The following is a 16,967-nucleotide window of genomic DNA, read 5'->3' as shown; positions in this document are numbered from 1 at the left end:
GACGTATATTTAAAGAAATCCGCTTCCAAGAGTCTACGTATTCAATATCTACTTTCCGTTTCCTCCTTCCACTCAAGATAAAAAAACAGAATACCTACCTTCTTCCGACACCAGTAAAGGCTAGGTTCACACTGCGTTTTTTTCATCCGTTTTTTTCATCCGTTTTTTGCAAAAAATGGATAAAAAATAGGATGCATTCCATTGACTTCCATTGTAAAAAAAAAAACGGATCAAAACGGATGCGTTTTTTTAACGGACACAAAAGTAGCGTCAGCTACGTTTTTGTGTCAGTCACAAAAAACGGATCCGTTTTGATCCGTTTTTTTTACAATGAAAAACATTGGCAAAAAAAAATACAATTCTGCAAATTTATTTTTTCGGGGGTGTTCGTGTTTACGAAATGCACTTTACGGTAAAACTGACATGCTATCTTTATTCTATAGGTCAGTCTAAATACAGCAATATAAAAAAAGAAAAAACTAGTAAAGACGACAAACATGAAAATACAAAGAGGTTCATTTGTGCATAAATAGTTTAAAACATTTATATTCCTATCAAAAAGGGATAGTAAGTAAGATGTAATCAGGGGAGTATTCGGTAGTTGGGATTGTCGTCCTGTTAAGCCCTACCTGACACATCTAAGAGGAGTGCTGGGTCTGGCGTCCCCTACACCAGGCAAGTTGACCCTTCTGCTTCAAGATCGTTAAGTCACAGAAAAAGATTTAAGACGAAGTATAGGCAGAACTTGAGTTTTCTTGATATAGGTAAAGATGTAATGCCCTGTTTTACTTAGAAAGGAAGGTTAGCTCTGAGATATAGATAGTAGAATATAGAAGTAGAGTCAACAACGGTTATTTTGGTCCACTTCCTTCTCCAACGCGTTTCACCCACACTTTTTATTGTGGGATCTTCAGGGAGTTAGGCATGGAGGTGGCATATCTTCTATATGAAATGAGTTCTGATGACAGAGATTTCCCAGAACTTTTTAATCAGATGTATTTTTAGGTTCAGGTGAACTTTTTATATTTGATTCAGGGAGGTATCAAATTGTAGTATTTGAAGTCCTTCTTTGATATACATATATAGCGCTCCAAACCCTGGTTTGAAAATAATATAGGTATGTCAGGGATTCCCTGATGGTCACCCTTTAACATAGGGATGTGTTTGGGGAGACTGTGTGACGCAAGTGTCCCAGACACGGCGGGCGTTTATGGAAAGCGCAGGATACACGTCCCACGTGTTGGAGGAGGTCTGGGTCTGATGCAGCAGCGTCTAGGGAGAGCACAGGATGAGTGTGACTGCGGGGGTTACGATCATTCTAACTGACTGAAGGAGGTCTCTCTCTGATACAACTGAACACACTAATGGCAGGAGCCCTGTGCTCCCTCTCCTGCCTCCGGGACTCCTGCTCTGTGTAATACAGGCGGAGAAATTAGCTCCGCCATCATACACAGCAGCCAGACCTGACTAGAGGAGGCTAGAGCCCCAGGGAAGGGCAGGAACCTGGACCTGTGAGATTATCTTATAGATTGTAAGCTCTTGTGGGCAGGGTCCTCTTCCCCCATGTACCAGTCTGCTATTTGCCTTCATGTAATGTGTTGATACTGTATTGTTCCTGTTTGTTACCCCTATCGCTTGTATAGCGCTCTGGAATTAAGGGCGCTTTATAAGTAAATAAAAAATAATAACAATTATCTCAGGACAACAACCCCCATCATGCCCTGCTAATAGTTCATGGTTAGAGTTGTAGTTTTGCAGCCTGGGGTTTTCAAGGTTGCAGAACTACAACCCCCATCATTCCCTGCTAACAGTTCATGATTAGAGTTGTAGTTTTGCAGCCTGGGGCTTTCAAGGTTGCAGTACTACAACCCCCATCATGCCCTGCTGGCAGTTCATGATGAGAGTTGTAGTTTTGCAGCCTGTCATTAACGGTGAGGGCACTGCTCACTGCAGCCGGCCCACACCTCCTATGAAGCGCACTCCGTCTGGGGACAGACTTACAGGGCGTACCTGTGCGCCCTAGGTCGTCTAGGGGTTAAAGGGGTAATCCAGAACTACAAAAACATGACCACTTTCTACCAGAGACAGCATCACTCTTGTCTCCAGTTTGGGTGCAGGTTTTTTAAACATTGAAGTGAATGGAGCTTAATTTCAAACCAAACCTGAACTGGAGACAAGACTGGTGATGTCTCTTGAAGAAAGTGGCCATGTTTTTGTAACACTGGATAACCTATTAAATGTCTAATTCACAATTCTTAAAAATGTAATGGTACAAAACTGCCTTTAACCTCTTAAGGACATAGGACGTACCGGTACGTCCTATGTCCTCACTTGCACTTCAAAGCGGGGCCGCGCGGCGGCCCCGCTTTGAAGTGCCGCGATCCCGGGTGCCGCGAGTAGCCCGGGACCGCTGCTATTAGCGGGCACGGTCTGATCGCCGTGCCCGCTAATTAGCTAATCGGAGGCAGCTGTCAAAGTTGACAGCTGCCTCCGATTACCGGAGGCAACGTTTCCCTGGTGTCTAGTGGGGGAGATCGCTCCTCCGGGACCTTGTCCCGGAGGAGCGATCTCCGTTACTGATGCCGGCCGGGGACGCGTCCAAGATGGCGCCGTCCTCGGCTCGGCACTCGTTTGTTTCCGGCTGCAGCAGCCGAAAGCAAACGAGTGCCGATCTCATGGATCTCTGCAGCATATCTATGCTGCAGAGATCTCAATGAGAGATCCAAGTGTATATACTAGAAGTCCCCCAGGGGGGCTTCTAGTATATGTGTAAAAAAAAAAAAAAAAGTGTTGTTAATAGTAAAAAGCCCCCTCCCCTAATAAAAGTCTGAATCACCCCCCTTTTCCCAGGTTTTAAATAAAAGTAAACAAATAAATAAATAAATAAACATGTTTGCTATCGCCGCCTGCGTAATCGCCCGAACTATTAATTAATTACATTCCTGATCTTGTACAGTAAACGGCGTCAGCGCAAAAAAATCCCAAAGTGCAAAATTGCGCATTTTTGGTCGCATCAAATCCAGAAAAAATTTAATAAAAAGCGATCAAAAAGACGTATATGGGCAATCAAGGTACCGATAGAAAGATCACATCATGGCACAAAAAATGACACCTCGCACAGCCCCATGGACCAAAGGATAAAAGCGCTATAAGCCTGGGAATGGAGCGATTTTAAGGAACATATATTGGTTAACAACGGTTTGAATTTTTTACAGGCCATCAGATACAATATAAGTTATACATGTTATATATCGTTTTAATCGTAACGACTTGAGGAATGTGCATAACAAGTCAGTTTTACCCCAGGGTGAATGGCGTAAAAACACATTTCCCCCAAATAAAAGAAATGCGTTTTTTTTTTTCAATTTCACCACACTTTGAATTTTTTTCTGGTTTCGCAGTGTACTTTATGCAAAAATTCAGCCTCTAATTGCAAAGTACAATTAGTGACGCAAAAAATAAGGGGTCATGTGGGTTTCTAGGTGGAAAAATGCAAGTGCTATGACCTTTTAAACCGAAGGAGGAAAAACCGAAAACGTAAAAACGAAAATGGGCCATGTCCTTAAAGGGTTAAAAAAAAAAAAAAAAAAAGAATTATATTAAATTGGGAATAAAGAATCATTGATAAAAGACCTTGTGAGAAATGTAGAGTTAAATGTAATTGCAATAGAATCAGGGTAAATTGCAATGGATCATTGATACAATCAAGTAAAAGTGTCTGCCTTCCTGGAAGTGGTAGATTAATCACTTGGCTGGAGGTCAGGGCATGCATCCTGAGGATGAAAGGAGAAAAAATAATCAGAGTTTTAAAGGGCAAAAACTACATTTATTTTCTATTATAGATTAGAAAAAACATTCAGTTGTTCTTTCTTGATCTCTGCCTATTCTTCCATCTCTCTTCCAAAGAATTGGCCGCATCATTTTAAACACATTTTAATTTTTAGGCTAGATTCACATACGGTAAAATAAAAGCTAAATACAACCGTCATTCGGATTAAAAAAAAAAAAAAGTATGTGAACAGATGGAAAAAAAAGTCTATAATTTGCAAAAGCAGCTTGTAAACAATAACCATGTTCATTATCTGGACAGTCGTAATATTTTTATACTGAAAATACAGCAGCATTTTTACCTCCAAATTACAGCCATAGTTTACCTTTATTTTACAGTGTGAACACAGCCTCAAATGAAAAGCTTGTGGAGCAGGGGTGTCGAACTAAAAGACACAGTGGGACACAATTAAAAAGTTGGACAAAGTCACGGGCCAACATTGATACCTATTGACGCGTGCGTGCGGTATTCTTCTGTTAGAGAAGCGACCATGTCACTGCCGCATGTACCGTCCCGATTGCACATACTGGGTTGCCCTTGCGTAGTAGTTACCCCATTATTTCCCTAAGCAGAACGTAATCCCATATTAGTGCCCCATATAGTACTCAGCCCCCCTCAATAGTGCCTCATATCAACATTAAGCCCCCGATATAGTCGTTAGCCCCCTCAATAGTGCCCCATATAGTAGACAGCCCCCCTCAATAGTGCCCCATATAGTAGACAGCCCCCCTCAATAGTGCCCCATATAGTAGACAGCCCCCCTCAATAGTGCCCCATAGCGTAGTCAGCCCCCCTTTAATAGTACCTCATATAGTAGTCAGCCCCTCTCAATAGTGCCCCATATAGTAGTCAGCCCCCCAATAGTGCGCCATATAGTAGTCAGCCCCCTCAATAGTTCCCGATATAGTAGCCCCCCAATAGTGCCCCATATAGAAGTCAGCTTCCTCAATTGTGCCCCATATAGTACTCAGCCCCGCCTTATTAGCATCCCATATAATAGTCAGCCCCCCCAATAGTGCCCTATATAGTAGTCAGCCCCCCAATAGTGCCCCATATAGTAGTCAGCCCCCCAATAGCGACCCATATAGTAGTCAGACCCCTCAATAGTGCCCTATATAATAGTCAGCCCCCTTCAATAGTGCCCCATATAGTAGTCAGTCCCCCCTCAATATAGCCCCATATAGTAGTCAGCCCCCAACAGTGGCCCACATAGTAGTCAGCCTCCTCAATTGTTCCCCATATAGTAGTCAGCCCCTCCTTAATAGCACCCCATAAAGCAGTCAGCCCCCCTAAACAGTCCCCCATATAATAGTCAGCCCCCTCAATAGTTTTACATATAGTACTCAGCCCCGCTTTAATAGCACCCCATATAGTAGTCAGCCCCCCAATAGTGCCCCATATAGTAGTCAGCCCCCTCAATAGTGCCCCATATAGCAGTCAGCCCCCTCAATAGTGCTCCATATAGTAGTTACCCCCCTCAATAGGGCCCCATATAGTAGTCAGCCCCCAACAGGGCCCCATATAGTAGTCAGCCCCCTCAATTGTGCCCCATATAGTACTCAGCCCCACCTTAATAGCCCCCCAATACTGCCCCATATAGTAGTCACCCTCCTCAATAGTGCCCCATATAGTAGCCAGCCCCCCTCATTAGTGCCCCATATAGTAGGGGGGAATCTGCATTGTTCTTCTGGCAAAACCTGGGTCCTGAAGTTATTTGGACATTTACCACCTACATAAACAGTTCAAGTACATCCCTTTACTGTAATGGTATTCCCTAATGGCAGTGGACTCTTTCAGTAGGTTATGTTATGCCACGCTGCAAAAACTGTTGCCTTGGCCTTTAAAGGGGTAGTGCGGCGCTAAACAATTATTCACTAAATAACACACATTACAAAGTTATACAACTTTGTAATGCATGTTATGTATGTGAATGGCCCCCTTCCCTGTGTTCCCCCCCACCCACGCTAGACCCAGAAGTGTAGTGCTCTATACTCACCTGATTCACCTGATTCACAGGGAAGGGGGCCATTCACTAACATAACATACATTACAAAGTTGTATAACTTTGTAATGTGTGTTATTTAGTGAATAATTGTTTAGCGCCGCACTACCCCTTTAAATGAATTATTAGTTCTCCAGGACTGATGGTGTTTAGCCATGGATGGGTAGGATAAAGAGGCTGGGGTGAAACTGGAGAAGAAAAGCACGGAAATCACTACATCATAATTCACTATGATCAAGCAAAGTCCAAGTTACATGAATGCGTTCGGGCTGCAGAAATGGACCCTGTTTCGCAAACATAACACCAGCATGTGCATGTAGCCTCAACTATGTTCCCACAGTTTTTTGAGGCTGAAAAAGTGTCTGTTTTACATGTGTAAAAGAAATAACAGCAACCAATGACAGCTCAGCTTTTATTTACCAGAGCTGAAGGCTGAGCTGTGATTGGTTGCTATAAGCAGATTACACAGCTTGATAGATCTGGGCCACAATGTTTTAGGAACCAGGAGATATTACAGAACATATGAACACGGTATTAACTTGTTATGTTAAAGTGACTCTCTACCCACAATCTGTCCCCCCCAAACCGCTTGTACCATCAGATAGCTGCTTTTAATCCAAGATCTGTCCTGGGGTCCGTTCAGCAGGTGATGCAGTTATTGTCCTAAAAAATACTTTTAAACTTGCAGCCCTGTGCCCAACAGGAGTATCTGTGCCCTAACTTTGCACCACCCCTCCGTCCCTCCTCCCCACCCTCTTCATCATTAGGAATGCTATGGAAACATTTTCTCCATGCTGAACATTGCACAGGTCCTTAACGATCCAGCCCATGTACCGGGTTGCCACAGGTGGGGAATAGGAGGCAATCTGCCTGGAGCATTCCTAATGATGAAGAGGGTGGAGAGGAGGAGGGATGGAGGGGTGGTGCAAAGTTAGGGCACAGATACTCCTGTTTGGCACAGGCTGTAAGTTTAAAAGTTGTTTTTTAGGACAATAACTGCATTACCTGCAGAACGGACCCCAGGACAGATCTTGGATTAAAATCAGCTATCTGAAGGTACAAGTGGTTTGGGGGGGGGGGGGGTCAGATTGTGGGTACAGAGTCACTTTACCACCCCCTGCTATCCTTTCAAGGGGTAATTCATAAAAAAAAAAATCTTTCTAATCAACTGGTCCCAGTAAGTGTCAGAGATTTTTAATTTACTTCTATTTTTTTTTTTACTAATCTTCCAGTACTTACTAGCTGCTGTATGTCCTGCATGAAGTGGTGCATTCTTACCATTCTGATACATTGCTCTCTGCTGCCACCTCTGTTCATGTCAGGAACTGTCCAGAGCTGTAGTAAATCCCCATAGAAAACATCTCCTGCTCTCCAGACTGGAAAAAATACACCACTTCCTGCAGGACATACTGATAAGTATAAGTTGATAAGTACTGGAAGTCTTGAGATTTCTTAATAGAAAGAAATTACAAATCACTGGCACTTTCTGACACCAGTTGATTTAAAATATTTTTTTTTCCGTGAACTACCCCTTTAATTTTCTTTATTTTATGTCACTGTCAAGAAGGATCCAAAACTTTAAATTTTAATCGAATAAAAGTAGTTTTAGTTCCCCCTTGGCAGCGACATGTATTTTGGTATGTGTGTACAATTCATATCCCTTGGCAGTGAATAATTTCATTATTTTGCTTGGACACTCCCTTTACATAGTATATTGGGTCATTTTTTTAAGCCAAAACAGCTGGAAAAGAAGATCAAAGGCAAAAAAAATGGGTAAGAACTTAAAAATGGCTTAAAATAAAACAAAAAAGTGTTACATCTCAAGATACATCCAAACCGTGCGCACATATAGCGGCACAAAGTGGTTCATGCTATGAGTGATAGGCGTCTATATCAGGTACGGGAAGCAATGTGACCCAATCCTCACAGTAGTAAGCCGGCTCCCTCCTCCAGTACACTGACAGGAGGAAACAGGAAGTCGTCATCACAGCCCTCAGCCAATCAGATCTCGGCCGGCTGCGCTGCTGCTCCGGGGTGACATGCTGCACGCTCTCTGTGTTCCGCAGTCGCAGACATGGGCTCCAATTTAGTCCGCGCCTTTAAGAACTTCAACGTAGAGAGCCGGGCACACCGACTGATCGGCAAAGACAAGCCCAGCGCCGCGCCCCTGCACCCGGCCACAAAGGACGCCGTACAGGCTGCGCTGGCCAGTAAGTGGAGCGTTACTTGTGTGCTTGACCTTCCCCTATGGCTCACACCAGGGGGCGCTGTGTGGCCAGGACGTATTACGTCATAGTGTGCTTTCTGTTTACAACCCACCATGCGTGTCACCGGCCGGAAGTAGCGCGTCCCTTTAGTATTGGTGCACGCTGGAAGGTGAAGTGTGAGTGGAGGTCACGTGTTACACATCACTACGTGTACGAGGAGTATTATTTATCATGATTTATCATTTATGTATGTTAAATGTCAGGTATAAGATTAGTTTAGGAGATATAGGACAACTTTATCTCCACAATGAGGCATTCCTTTGTTTGTTTGTTTGTTTTTGTTTTTTTATTCTGTATTTACCCTGCACACTTACCAGAATAATGTATGACAAATTTCCTATTAAGATGCCTTTTTTTAAAAAAAAATTTAAAACTGGGACACTGTCGGTGGCCACCCCACACAGCCTTTGCCCACCCCGCTCGCCATTCTTCAGGCCAGCACTCACCTCCTCCAGTTAGACCGGACACCAGCCTGAAGATACAGCAATGCCGGGAGAGCGAAGCGGGCCGTGTTTTTTTTTTTTTTTCAATTTTTTTACTGAACATGTTGAAACACAGAGTATTGCAAAAGGTTGAAAACTGGGAGCACAGATATATGCATATCTGTCCTATCTGATTTCCTTTAAAGGGGACCTGTCACCCCGGCTTCCAGGGTGAAGCCCGCCCAACCCCCCCGTTGAAGCCCCTTATACTTACCCCTTCCTCGAAGTCCCCGTCCCGCCGCTGAGAAATTCCTGCTCATCAGAGATGAGTCCAACGCCCATAGAGAATCACTGCTCCAGTCATTCTCTATAGGCGTCAAACTCATCTCTGGTGAGCGCGCGCATGGCTTCCGACGGGGATTTCTCGGCAGCGGGATGGGGTCTGGGACCGGGACTTCAAGAGGGGGATAAGTATAAGGTCCCCTTTAAGTGTGACATCTCATACTGCAAGTCTGCCTGTTTAGATTGGCTCAGCAGAGGTTCAACAGGAGGTAAGTGCACCTGATGCAGGTTTTCACAAACCGGCAGATCTGCAAGATGATACAGTGATATTTAGATCTTTATATTGTGTGTGCTATTGATGTCTCATTACACTTCTCCCCCCTTAGATCACCCTGAAGTTCAGGATAAAATTTACAAAAAGGACGACCAGCTTTTATCACGACTGAAAGAGGTGTATGTGGACTCTACAGATCCATTAAAACAGGTAAACACTGGCTAGCAGTTTTTTTTCTATGGATAGTAAGTGGCGTAATTCATGCACCTTGTAAACCAGTTGTTAACCAAAGAAAAGTTCTTTTCAAATCAACTGGTGCCAGAGATTTGTAATTTACTTCTATTTAAAAAAACATTAAGTCTTTCAGTACTCATCAGCTGCTGTATGTCCTGCAGGAAGTGGTATTCTTTTCAGGAGAGGTTTCCTACGGGGATTTGCTGCTGCTCTGGACAGTTCCTGACATGGACAGAGATGGCAGCAGAGAGCGCTGTGTCAGACTGGAGAGAATACACCTCTTCCTGCAGGACATTCATGAGCTGATAAGTACTGAAAGACTTGAGATTGTTTAATAGAAGTAAATTACAAATCTGTGGCATTTTCTGGCACCAGTTAATTTGAAAGAAAAATGTTTTGGTGAAAAACCCCTTTAAGTTGATGGACCTTGAAACAAATGATTTGTGTGTCTCATTGCACTTATCAGAAGTGTGTAATCTTACACATTGAGTTTAGTAAGATGGATCTTCTCTATGGCATCAGTTAATTTGTGGAAGAGGATGACACTTAGCTACATTTATATTTGCAGCAGATCCTGTATGTGTGAATGGACCCTTATAGCTTTAGGATGTGCCATTTCTCTGTTGCTCTTATTAGCAGTGTATGAATCGGTAACTGACTGGGTGTTACCAGTTTGGGGTGTGTTTCTAAACAGTCTGGCTCTGTCGCCTCTGATTGCATAGTGTCAGTCAGTGTAGGGACTCCTCCAGTGGGTAACACTATTGGTTATTGGTTGGTTATTGAATCATACATTTCTAATAAGAATAATGCGGCTGAGCAGCTGATGACGCGCCATAGGGGGGCTGGCTAGAGCTGTCCGGCCGGCCTCCTGAAAATTACGTCATTGTCTCAAGATGGCGGCCGGGGTCAACAGTAATGTGGTGAGTATAATGCACCACACTTTCAGGGGTTGGGGGACACGGGGAAGGGGGCCATTCACTTAAATAACACACATTACAAAGTTGGATAACTTTGTAATGTGTGTTATTTAGTGACAGGGTGGATAAAAATCAATGATTTTTAAAAAAAAATCAAAAAAATCGGATTTTTTTGATTTAAATCGGATTTTTTTGATTTAAATCGGATTTTTTTCAATAAACTGCTTTTTGAGGAAAATATTTTACCATCCAAAGGTTCTTCCATCATGAGATAAAGCTGAGTTGTTTAACTCAGTAGAATAAAGGCTGTATATGTTCTCAAATGTTACAACATGAACAGAGTTGAGAAAAAGACCTTAATCCTATTGTTCTACAAACCTATGAATACAGAATCATCCCCTTCAGTACCAAGTCCAAGAAGTTAGACAATATGTTTCTGATTGTTTGGACTATTTTTTTTTTTTTTTGTTTAGCCAAATTAGTTAACATGGATGTTTGTTTAAGCAAATAACGTATGCTGTAATGTTGTTATTGTTTCAGTTGAATAAATCCATTTAAATTGTTATTAAGTTCAGGATTATTTTTCTCCTTCCTAAGTACAACAGAACAGTGGTGTCCAAATATGAATGATTAACCCATTAAACTGGGGAGAAAAAAGTAATATAAAAAGTGATTCTAAAAATCTTCATCTACTTGCATGTTAAAGTAGCAAGAACTAGTTTAGGTAGAAACTTTGATTTAAATCACTGATTTAAATCAAGCCTTCCGGACTAGTGATTTAAATCGTGATTTAAATCGTGATTTAAATCAGTTTGATTTAAAACAAATCCACCCTGTTTAGTGAATAAATGTGTAGCACCGCACTACCCCTTTAAGTATTTGATACATTGCTGATTTTGGAGAGGTCTAATTTTGGGAATTTGGGCACTCTCTACTAATATATTTTTTTTTTTTTATTGGGTTCTCGTTTGGAGACTAACTATGCCACTCCGGAATCTTAAAATGCATCCTATGGAGCCGCTCCGTAGTTGCTCTGACTGTGTTTTGGGCCATTTTCATGCTCTTCAATGCTCTTAGGCTGCATTCACACGTTCTCTGTTCCACACGGAACCCGGACGTGGAATGCCTTTAACAGACTTTTCCCCCACCCGGGCAGGGTGGGTTCAGACTGAGGAATTCTCGCGGAAAATATCTGCGGAATTCTGTCAGCTGTCCGCCCGCACATCTGAGTGCCTTTCCGCCGGCCCCATAGACGCCATTCTATGGGCCGGCGTATTCCGCTATACGCTGAAAGAGGTGTCATGTCACTTTTTTCAGCGGATCGCGGAATACGCCGGCCCATAAAATGGTGTCTATGGAGCCGGCGAAAAAGCGTGTGCCCGTGTGGGCGGACAGCGGACGAAGTTCCGCGGACATTTTCCGTGAGAATTCCTCAGTCTTAACCCACCCTTACTGAGGGAAGGAGGTTGTTGGCCAAAATCTTGCAATACATTGCCCAATCCATCCTACTTTTTTTACAGAGACGTTGTCCTGGGACTGTGTTCTTGGGGTTGTTGTTTTTTTTTTTTTCCTATTCCTTCCTCCAAACACGGCGAGTGGAGTTGGTACCAAAAAGTTCTATTTTGGTCTCATCTGCATCTGAGCACATGACCTTCTCCCATGTCTTCTTTGGATTATCCAGTGTGGACTGCCTGTGTGATGTCCCCTGGTTAGCTGTTCAGGACTTTTGTCCTGACACTAGCTAACCAGGGAAGAACGGTGTTTGTACAAATGCAGGGCAAACACCCACCAGCAGGGGGCCTGCATGAAAGAGTACAGAGAGAGAGACTGGCCTGTCAGCTGCTGCACATAGCTGTGAGGTTGGATGACCCCTGACCCTTAGCCCGACCTCGGAGAGACAGTGACAGCTGCCTCCTCCTCCTGTAAGTGTACACTGTCACTGATAAGAGAGGTTTGTGTGTGCGTTTTAGGCAGGTCTGGTATGGCGCTGTTATCCAGTCACAGTATGGTGGTATTAGGTCTGGTATGGTAATGTTATTCAGTCACAGTCTGGTATAGCGGTGTTATCCAGTCACAGTATGGTGGTATCATGTCTGGTATGGTAATGTTATCCAGTCACAGTATGGCGACATTGTTCAGGTCTGGTATGGCTGTATACTTTAAATGTGCATTGTCTGAAGCTGTTACCTACCCATTCTGTGATGAGAATCGCTACAGACAATATGCAGATGATTTAAGCAGTTAAAAACCGTGTAGAAAAAAAAAAAAATCAGGCAATGCATTTGGCTGAAACCATGCATCCATTTTTTTCCCCAGTAGCCGGGAGGGGGGGGGGGGGCATTGGAAAGTTTGCTATGGAGCCCAGCCATTTCTAGTTACGCCCCTGAGTGCATCAGTGTATTTAGAACTGCAGTGTTGCTTCTTGAATTGCATTCTGGGATATATAGTCTATTTTCCAGTAGACAATTGTACTGTGCCTGATGTAAACTCTATAAAATCCAAAATGCAAAATGAAGCATTGATAAGGAATGTAAATTTGAAAACTTGGATAAAGCTGCTCTTGTTTGGGAAGATTGTAACACAGGTTCTCATTTAGGATCCTTACATAAAGTATTTGTGGACCTGCTGCCTGTGTGCATTTGACAGAGTATCCCTTTATGGATCAGCTGGTAACATCATCTGTAACATGTTGGGTTCTAAACGTAATAACATGGCGCAAATTTTTGTTTACCAACATAGGGAGAGATTTATCAAACATGGTGTAAAGTGAAACTGGCTCAGTTGTCCCTAGCAACCAATCAGATTCCACCTTTCATTTTCCAAAGAGTCTGTGAGGAATAAAAGGTGGAATCTGATTGGTTGCTGGGGGCAACTGAGCCAGTTTCACTTTACACCATGTTTGATAAATCGCCCCCCATTGTGTTCAGTATCTGCTGATGTTTGGAAACTGCATAGATACATTATGTAGATAATTCTTTCCTCTAGAACATTATAAGCAATTCAGAAATTGTTAAAGCGAATTTACCACTAGGTACATTGCTTTTTTGTTTTTTACATGAACTGACCGGCACAGGGATGCCGGTGCAGCGGTTTCTTCTTACAGCCTGGAAAATGTACAAGTTATTAGACCACTGCATTGGAAAATACACGCACTGTACACATCTGCTCTTCATTAGCAACTCTCCATAATAAATAGGGGTCCTCTGTGGAGGCCAACCTCTATAAAGATATATGTAAGAGGATTGTTCTAGAGCCGTGCCTCTCAATTCCAGTCCTCATGGCCACCAACAGGTCATGTTTTGAGGATTTCCTTAGCATTTCTCAGGTGATCTATTGATACTCCGGTATTATGGCAGCTGTGCTTTGTATGGGATGTCCTCAAAACATCACCTGTTGGTGGCCCATGAGGACTGGAATTGAGAAGCACTGTTCTAGAGAGACAGCGCTTTCAATTGCTAGTTAAAGCGATTGTACAGGTACATTTTTACATCAATAGAATGGCAGTGGCGCAGTCCTTTTTTTGAACTGCAGCCCAGTTCCTGTGCATTGCACCAATGTATTCCCAGGCACTGACCCAGCCTGAAGTACTTGAGGCGGGCCCACCCCCGATGCGACGTACTGCCCTCTCCTCTGTGACGCGGCTCCATTAGAATCAATGGAGCCGCATCACAAAGGGGAGGGGTTTTGTCGGGCTGTTGCGTAAGAATAGACCAGTGCGGTAGGCGGGAACCAGGCCAGTCTATTGATGTAAAAATTTGCTTTAGGGTGCCTTCACACATACCGTATGGCTGCGTTTTTAACACTGCGTATTTATCGCTGCGTTTATCGCTGCGTGTTAAGTGCGATTTTTACATGCGAGTTTTGATTTTCACATGATTTTTATGTGAAAATCAAAACTCGCATGTAAAAATTGCACCAAAAACGCAGCGTTAAAAACGCAGCGATACGGTACGTGTGAAGGCACCCTAAGGGTAGCTTCACACGTGCCGGATCTGCAGCAGATTTCACACTGAATTTGCAGCGAAATCCGCTGCGGATCCTGGTAGTGTGAAGGTCTATGGGGTTACATATCCGCTGCAGAATTTTCTTTCCACTACGGATATGTAAGCCGGCCCTTTTAAGCCCCGTCGCCCGCAGCATACATTACCTGCTCGGCACCGTGGCTATGTGTGAGGCTCCCATCGGTCCCCATCAGCCAATCAGTGCTGCCGTGCACTGATTGGTTGATGGGGAGTAAGGGGAATCGGGAGTCTCACACACAGCCGTGGCGCCAAGCAGATAATGTATGCTCCGGGCCTGGGGGTTAAAGGGGGCAGGTCACATACTGGCTGCAAACTCACTGCGTGAAATCTGCTGCAGATCCGGTACGTGTGAAGCTACCCTTAATCTGTTTTCTGCCTCTGCACTTTATTATACCTTCACGATATTTTATGACAAACAGGTCTCTAAAAATAACATTGAGACATTATGGCAGTTGAAGCTAAAGAAAATTATGTTTCCCCCCTCCTAATGAATATTTAGCCCCCATTAACACTTTGATTATGTTGCTCACCTACAATAATGCACTCCCTGAAAAGCTTGATAATAATCACCTGTGTGGCTCAGATTTGTCGCTCGTGTTGTCATCCTGTGTGGGGTTAATATGCTCTCTTTGAGGCCCATTATGGATCGCTCTTGCATTGACTTCCCGAATCACACTGTGCATTTCATTGAATGGATCTCTTGCTGTTTTAGCTTAAAAATAAGTAAATATGGAAACTTGCAGCTCCATTTGTCAATTAGCCTGCTGGTTTTGAACAAAGAAGCCACTCACGATTTTCCCCCTATTGCCCTATGTGGTACTTATTGTAAAAATATTCACCATTTTACTAGTTATTGAATATTTTAGCCACTGTAAAATGTTTTATAAAACCTGAAAGGCCATATAATCTTTTAAATTATTAAATGAATATTATGTACCAAAAAAGTATTTTTGTGTTAAAGAGGTACTCCAGATATATATATATATATATATATATATATATATATATATATATATATATATATATATTATTTATTTATTTTTTTTCAAATCAACCGGTGCCAGAAAGATATATAGACTTGTAATTTACTTCTATTTAAAAATCTTGGGTCTTCCAGTACTTATCAGCTGCTGTATGTCCTACAGGAAGGGGTGGATTATTTTCAGTCTGACACAGTGCTCTCTGCTGCCACCTCTGTCCCAGATTGGAACTGTTCAGAGCAGTAGCAAATTCCCATAGAAAACCTTTCCTGCTCTGGACAGTTCCTTTCACCGACAGAGGTGGCAGCAGAGAGCACTATGTCAGACTGGAAAGAATATACTACTTCCTACAGGACATACAGCAGCTGATAAGTACTGGAAGCCTTGAGATTTTTAAATAGAAGTACATTTCAAATCTATATTCATTTCTGAGAACAGTTTATTTTAAAAAATAAATCGCCAATTATTTTCTGAAGTATTCAGCACTATTTATCTGGGCAACATTACTTAGTTTTATATGGCAGAGTATAGCATCCTCTGGGCACTAGCATTATTAAGGTCTATAACCATGTGTTTTCTGGATTGCTTACTTCATTGTCTATCATTGCCTTTTTATGTTACAATTTCTCTTTTATTTTTTTATTAGGCAAAAGCAAGAGCCACCTTACCTAACCAAGAGGATTTTAGACTTCCCAAGCATATGATGAGGAATGAGACTTTTGGCGTGGACGACATTCCCAAGGGAAAGATTTCTATTGTTGAGGCGCTGACTATTATAAGCAGTCACAAAAAAACTCCAGAAACATGGACAGCGGAGAAAGTAGCTGGAGAATACAGTTTAGCCCTCAAGGATGCAAAGGCTTTATTGGAATTTTTCACACCGTTTGATATAAAAATAGTGGCAAAGACCGATAAGGAAACAATAGCTGAAAAATAGGACTACTGTACTCAGACTATGGGGACTGTACTTGTGCTTTATTACTGCTCTTTATATTTGAATTGTGAAAATTGTATGTTAAAATTAAATATATGATTGCTAACCACAGCGACGAGTCTAATAACTTCAGAAAAGCCACGTAACTTTTTGTCTCATTTGTCATTGCAGATTGTGTCATTTCAGATTGCTGCCAAGGAGAGTCGTTTAAGGATGTTTGATATTCAAAGTTAAAGGGCAACTCCGGTGTTTTCTCTTTTTTAGCTTATTTAACACACATTACAAAGTTATATAACTTTATGTGTCTAAATAAGCGGTCTGGCCCCGATTTTCCCCCCCCCCCTCCCGGAAGTTAAATAAAGTATACATACCCGATTACGGTCGACCCTGTCCTTTTCTCTTGGGCGCCATTTTGTGACGATGACGTCACAGCAGGGGGTGGGCCAGGTCTTCATCCTCCTCCGCATCTTCTGGTGAAGTGAATGGGAGAGAAAAGGCTGCTGGTGCACTTGCTGGAAGCCATATGATGCGCTCCAGCCAATGAAAAGGCTGCCGATGTGCATGCGCACTGGCAGCCTTTTCTCTCCCATTCATTTCACATGGACCTAGAAGTGAGGGAGTTCCAAAGATGCCGGCCGGAGGTGACTGAGTCACGGGCGGTGGGGGATTCAAGTGCCGATCGTCACCGGTGGGATGGTGTGTGTGTGTGTGTGTCTGTGTGTCTGTGTTGTTTTTCGGGTTTTTTTAGGTCCCGCCGGAGTTGTCCTTTAAAAGCAATAAGGCTACATTCAGTAGTTATTTAGG

General features: G+C 42.9%; 1 protein-coding gene across 1 annotated transcript; it reads left to right on the top strand.

The window, feature by feature from the left end:
* Window positions 1-7,816: 7,816 nt before the first annotated feature.
* NDUFAF4 (NADH:ubiquinone oxidoreductase complex assembly factor 4) lies at window positions 7,817-16,538 on the top strand. The gene is made up of 3 exons (XM_069973588.1): window positions 7,817-8,041; window positions 9,189-9,286; window positions 15,876-16,538. Exons 1-3 carry the CDS (start codon window positions 7,906-7,908, stop codon window positions 16,164-16,166), a joined length of 525 nt encoding a protein of 174 aa, XP_069829689.1. The 5' UTR covers window positions 7,817-7,905; the 3' UTR covers window positions 16,167-16,538.
* Window positions 16,539-16,967: the final 429 nt, after the last annotated feature.

The sequence above is a fragment of the Dendropsophus ebraccatus genome, chromosome 6 (genome assembly GCF_027789765.1).
Source record: "Dendropsophus ebraccatus isolate aDenEbr1 chromosome 6, aDenEbr1.pat, whole genome shotgun sequence".
Taxonomy (NCBI): domain Eukaryota; kingdom Metazoa; phylum Chordata; class Amphibia; order Anura; family Hylidae; genus Dendropsophus; species Dendropsophus ebraccatus.
This window is presented reverse-complemented; position numbering and strand designations above follow the sequence as displayed.